The 5,321-nt window shown below is 44.6% G+C and overlaps 1 protein-coding gene across 1 annotated transcript in view; it reads right to left on the bottom strand.

The window, feature by feature from the left end:
- FAM114A1 (family with sequence similarity 114, member A1) overlaps window positions 1-5,321 on the bottom strand; it is an 82,773-nt gene that overhangs the window by 27,164 nt on the left and 50,288 nt on the right. Inside the window, exon 7 of the mRNA XM_011983537.1 lies at window positions 4,805-4,957. Coding sequence (XP_011838927.1) covers window positions 4,805-4,957 — 153 coding nt within the window. The remainder of the gene's footprint in view (window positions 1-4,804; window positions 4,958-5,321) is intronic.

Below are 5,321 nucleotides of genomic sequence, written 5' to 3'. Positions count from 1 at the left end.
TAGGCCTCCCAAAGTGCTGGGATTACAGGCGTGAGCCATTGCACCCAGCCGAAAATGATTAGTTTTTCTTTAATCTTTATCAAACACCACATTGCCATGCCTGTTGCCATCCTAGAATCAATCTAGTAATATAGTAACAATAATAATTCCTTATATTTCCATGGTGGGGTCTGAGTTTCAGTCAATGGACTGTCAGCAGAGATGATGTGCATCATTTCCGGGCAAGGCTTTTAAAACATGGGAGTGTCCTCTCTACACTCTGTCCTTACGCTGGTGCGACTCAGAAGACAATAATGCCTCAGAGGGCAGGGAAATCCGACACTGCCTTTAGGCTTCAACACAGGGGAGTCCCCAGGCCCAAGAAATGGTCCCATCAGAGCCCACATCTCCGTTCTAGAACACTCTCCAGGTCCCCAAAGGTTCCCTCTCACAGCCTGCATGGAACTCTTCCCTAGGCTGTGCTCCTGACAGTGGGACGGTGCCACTGGCTGTGTATCCCTCGGCCCAAGGGACGGCTAAGAGGTGGCTGCTTACAGGGGGTGTGGGTGGAGCTTGAACTAGGGCATCCTCCCACAGCTACATGACGTTTCCTGGGGTGAGAGACAGAGCTGCAGATAGGAGGCAGGTAGGCTGAAGTGGAGTGTCGAAATTTGAGGAGTCTGGGAATTCAAATGGGAACTAGGCCTTCCAGGTCATTATGCCAGTGTTTGTCAAGGTAGGAGGACATAATACATTTTCTTTAACAGTTTGTTTCTAAAGTTCTTTAACTTTTAAATTTTTATTATTTTGGAGACAGAGTCTTACTCTGTCGCCTAGGCTGCAGTGCAGTGGTGCGATCTCGGCTCACTACAACCTCCGCCTCCCAGGTTCAAGCGATTCTCCTGCCTTAGCCTCCCGAGTAGCTGAGACTACAGGGATGTGCCATCACACCCCACTAATTTTTGTATTTTTAGTAGAGATGGGGTTTCGCCATGTTGGCCTGGCTGGTCTTAAACTCCCGGCCCTCAGGTGATCCACCTGCCTCAGCCTCCCAAAGTGCTGGGATTACAGCCGTGAGCTGCTGTGCCCAGCCAGCTCACCCAGTTTTACATCTACCTTAGACCACAGGCAGCACCACCATGCTTGGCTCTAATTTTTGTATTTTTAGTTGAGACAGGGTTTTGCCATGTTGGTCAGGCTGGTCTCGAACTCCTGGCCTCAAGTGATCCATCCGCCTCAGCCTCCCAAAGTGCTGGGATTACGGGTGTGAGCCACCGTGCCTGGCCCAAAAATTATTTAACTTTTAAATATGTGGTATGTGTAGGGTTGCCAGATAAAATACAGGATGCCTAGCTAAGCTTGAATTTCAGATAAACAGTGAATATTTTCTTCATATAATTGTGTGTCCCAAATATTACGTGGGATTTATTTGTACTGAAAAAGTATTCATTGTTCATCTAAAGTTAAAATTTAACTAGTCATCCTGTATTTTTATTCGCTATGTCTGTCAACCTCAGTCTAAGGCCCCATTTGTCTTCTTGCTGGAGGCCTGTGCACCTTGAACCAGGTCTGGCGGAGCCACAAGATGGACACAGCCTGTTCCTGAAACCCTAAAGGCAGGAATGCTGCCTGCTGACCAGGCACTCCTATCTTGGACTATTACAGGAGTGAAGAATAACTCTTACTGGTTTTGACCCATACATTAATAGGACTGTTTATTTATTTATTATTATTATTATTTTGAGACAGGGTTTCGCTCTTGTTGCCCAGGCTGGAGTGCAATGGTGCAATCTCGGCTCACCACAACCTCTGCTTTCCGGGTTCAAGTGATTCTCCTGCCTCAGCCTCCCGAGTAGCTGGGATTACAGGCATGTGTCACCATGTCCAGCTAATTTTGTATTTTTTTCCAGTAGAGACGGAGTTTCATCATGTTGGCCAGGCTGGTCTCAAACTCCCGACCTTAGGTGATCTGCCTGCCTCGGCTTCCCAAAGTGCTGGGATTACAGGTGTGAGCCACTGCGCCCGGCCTGTACGACTGTTTATTATAGTACCCAGTAACTATCATTACTAAGTCAAGACAAAAATTTATTTTCCTTACTATGAAAATCACAAAAATCTCCAGGCTAGGGAAAGAGAGCAGAGCTTGTGGAGGCAATGGGCAAACTGTGCCCCTCCAAAGGCCAAAACTTCTTCCTAGAAACTAAGTCCTTTGGGGCTCTTTTGCAGGGGCCTGGGGCTGTTTCACAGCTGAGAGCTGTGATGGAAGTCACCACAATGGAATCATTCTCCACCACCATGATATCTTGTAATGTGTTTTTTACAGCAGGGCCACGCTCCCCTGTGATATTTTTAACAATAACAACAAATGCCTATGACATAAAAATGCATATAAAAATCAACTGTCATCAACATGTGTACATTATTGAGTGCCTAATTCCTTTCCGTGGATTATCTCATTTAATTCTGTTAATAATTCTGTGAGGTAGGTTTTATTATGCCCATTTCATAGATAAGGAGATTGAGGTAAGAGGGGTCCAAAATCATACAGCTTCTGCGTGGTGTGTAATTAAATAACGCCTGACTCCAGACCTTGCTTTTTTTTTTTTTTTTTTGAGATAGAGTCTTGCTCTGTTACCCAGGCTGGAGTGCAATGGCACCATCTCGGCTCACTGCAACCTCTGCCTCCCAGGTTCAGGCGATTCTCCTGCCTTAGCCTCCTGAGTAGCTGGTATTACAGGCACCCACCACCATGCCCAGCTTTTTTTTTTTGTATTTTTAGTAGAGATGGCGTTTCACCATATTGGCCAGGCTGGTCTTGAACTGACGTCAGGTGATCTGCCCACCTCGGCCTCCCAAAGTCCTGAGATTAAGGCATGAGTCACTGCGCCTGGCTAAGAACTGCATTTTCTAGAGCACATCTTATTGGGCTATTGGATTCTGAATTTATGGGAGCAATTTTATGACTCCGTAAATTGTAAAGGGCTGATAACAATGCAAAGTCATTCTTGTCAATAGTCATGTGAATGAATTCTGTGCAGTGGGAGGACAACCTCCCCAATGTGGAAAAGCAGGTTTGTGTCTATTGGCACATTCATATATTTTTAAATTATTATACTTAAGTTCTGGGATACATGTGTAGAATGTGCAGGTTTGTTACACAGGTATACATGTGCCATGGTGGCTTGCTGCACCCATCAACCCATCATCTACATTAGGTATTTCTCCTAATGCTATCCCTCCCCTAGGCCTCCAACCCCCGACAGGCCCTGGTGTGTGATGTTCCCCTCCCTGTGTCCGTGTGTTCTCATTGTTCAACTTCACTTATGAATGAGAACAGGTGGTGTTTGGTTTTCTGTTCCTGTGTTAGTTTGCTGAGAATGATGGTTTCCAGCTTTATCCATGTCCCTGCAAAGGACATGAACTCATTCTTTTTTATGGCTGCATAGTATTCCATGGTGTATAGCCACATACATACTACTCCGTACACATTTGTGCTTCTTTGGCTTTTTCTTTGAATCATTTATAACATCTGCCTGGTTCCCTGAATTAATTAATGAGCTAAATAAGTTCTTTGACATGGGTCATTTTGTATCTGTATGAGAGTCCCAATTGTGCTTTTTTTTGAAAATTATTCTTGAACAGTTTTAACCACCAGACTTTCCCTGAAGGCTCACGGATAACAAAGAAGGAAGTGAACAGAGTAACGTGTAGCTCCATCATCTGGGGCAGGGGACAGTGTCTCCGTCCTATTTGGTTCTTGGTTGCCTGTTATGTGGCAGATGTTGTCTTTCTCTGATTAGACAGGCATCAAGGATGGCTCAAAGTCCAAACATAAGAGGATAGGGTCTAGGGGGAGTCAAAAACTACTTCTCCATTCTAAGGCTCACTGCCAAATTGAGCTTCTTGTCTGGGGACCTGCCTGTCCTCAGCGAATGTCACCATGGCCCCTCCCTCTCCAGAGGCCCGGAGGGTACTGCCTGGTGGCCTCCACTAGGAAACCACTCCGGAGCACAGTCAGCTTGACATCCACAACACAGCCATATATATACAGTTAAATAAGTTAACAGTTTCATGGCATTTGGAATGGTGGCTATGTAAGTGCCATGTAAGTGCTTGCTAAATAAACACACACACACACACACACACACACACACACACCCCACTATAGATACTTTAAGGGAAAAAAAAAAAAATCACCAAACCCTGCTGATTTTTGCTATTCATCTTTTGTTTTCCTGGGACCAAGTGGGGAGCATGAATGTGCAGGGTCATTGGGTAGGCTGGGTTTCCCAGGTGTCTGTACGGGAGCATTCCCTAACAGAACCTTAACCTTCAGTGGGATAATCCTGCCCTTTGTCGCCCAGGAGTCCTAACAAGATGGCTGAATAAATAACTATATAACCCAGAAGAAAAATATATTAAAACCCTGCAGTCTAAAAGAAACATCAAGTGCTTTGTTTTCATTGGGTAGGAATGAAGATGTGGGCTGGCAGGGCATCTCTGACCTGGGTACTTCGTTACCAAAGGGAGGCAGAGGGCCAGAAGCCGAACAACCACATTTCTGAGCAGCCTTTTGCACCCTGAGATGGGTGGATAGTGGTGGCTCTTACTGTGCCAGCCTTCTTGGAGCTGGGGTGGGGTAAGAGCTTGGCACAGGACAGAGAAGAGATGATATGGAGCTCACATTGTACAGTATTTGTGACCTTAGCACAATAATAATGAGGCTCTAAAAATGAGATCTTTTAAAGGCAGATTTTCCAGTTTCTTTCATGTTCAAGCAACACATGACTAAGCATGCCATTTCAAATGAGTAGTGCAGAAGTACCTTGCTTTCGCTTTCATTGGACAGAATTTCCAGGGCTTCCAGGTGTGACAAGCCTTGATATTCATCAAACAGCATCCCGTAGTGTGCAGTTCTCTCCATTGTGAGCTGCTGTGCCAGTCTCTGCTTCTCCTTCTCCTTAGCTTCCCTTAACATCTGCAGAAATACACAATGTTTGTACTCTGGATGTATATTTAAAAGCATCATTTCCTGTGTAAGACATGGGGGAGGTGGGGAGGACTGACTTTGTATTGGAGAGGGGGAGATTCTGGTCACTTTAGAATTTCTAAAAAATGATTTTTTTGATTGATGCTATTGATAACTTTTGCATCATATCCTACTTCGCATTTTACACTTTCATTATGTGAGAGGCAAAACAAAGCAAAAATTCCATGTCTGGGAATAAACTGGTAAGAAACACACCAAAAGCTTTAACAGCGCTTTCCATTAAGGTGTTTCCCACATGTGTGATTAACTTTCTTATTTTCTTATTCTTATTTTATTTTATTTTATTTTATTT

This window comes from Mandrillus leucophaeus, unplaced genomic scaffold (assembly GCF_000951045.1).
Source record: "Mandrillus leucophaeus isolate KB7577 unplaced genomic scaffold, Mleu.le_1.0 Scaffold251, whole genome shotgun sequence".
NCBI classification, from domain to species: domain Eukaryota; kingdom Metazoa; phylum Chordata; class Mammalia; order Primates; family Cercopithecidae; genus Mandrillus; species Mandrillus leucophaeus.
The sequence above is the reverse complement of the archived record's forward strand: the minus strand, read 5'-3'. Positions and strand labels throughout refer to the sequence as shown.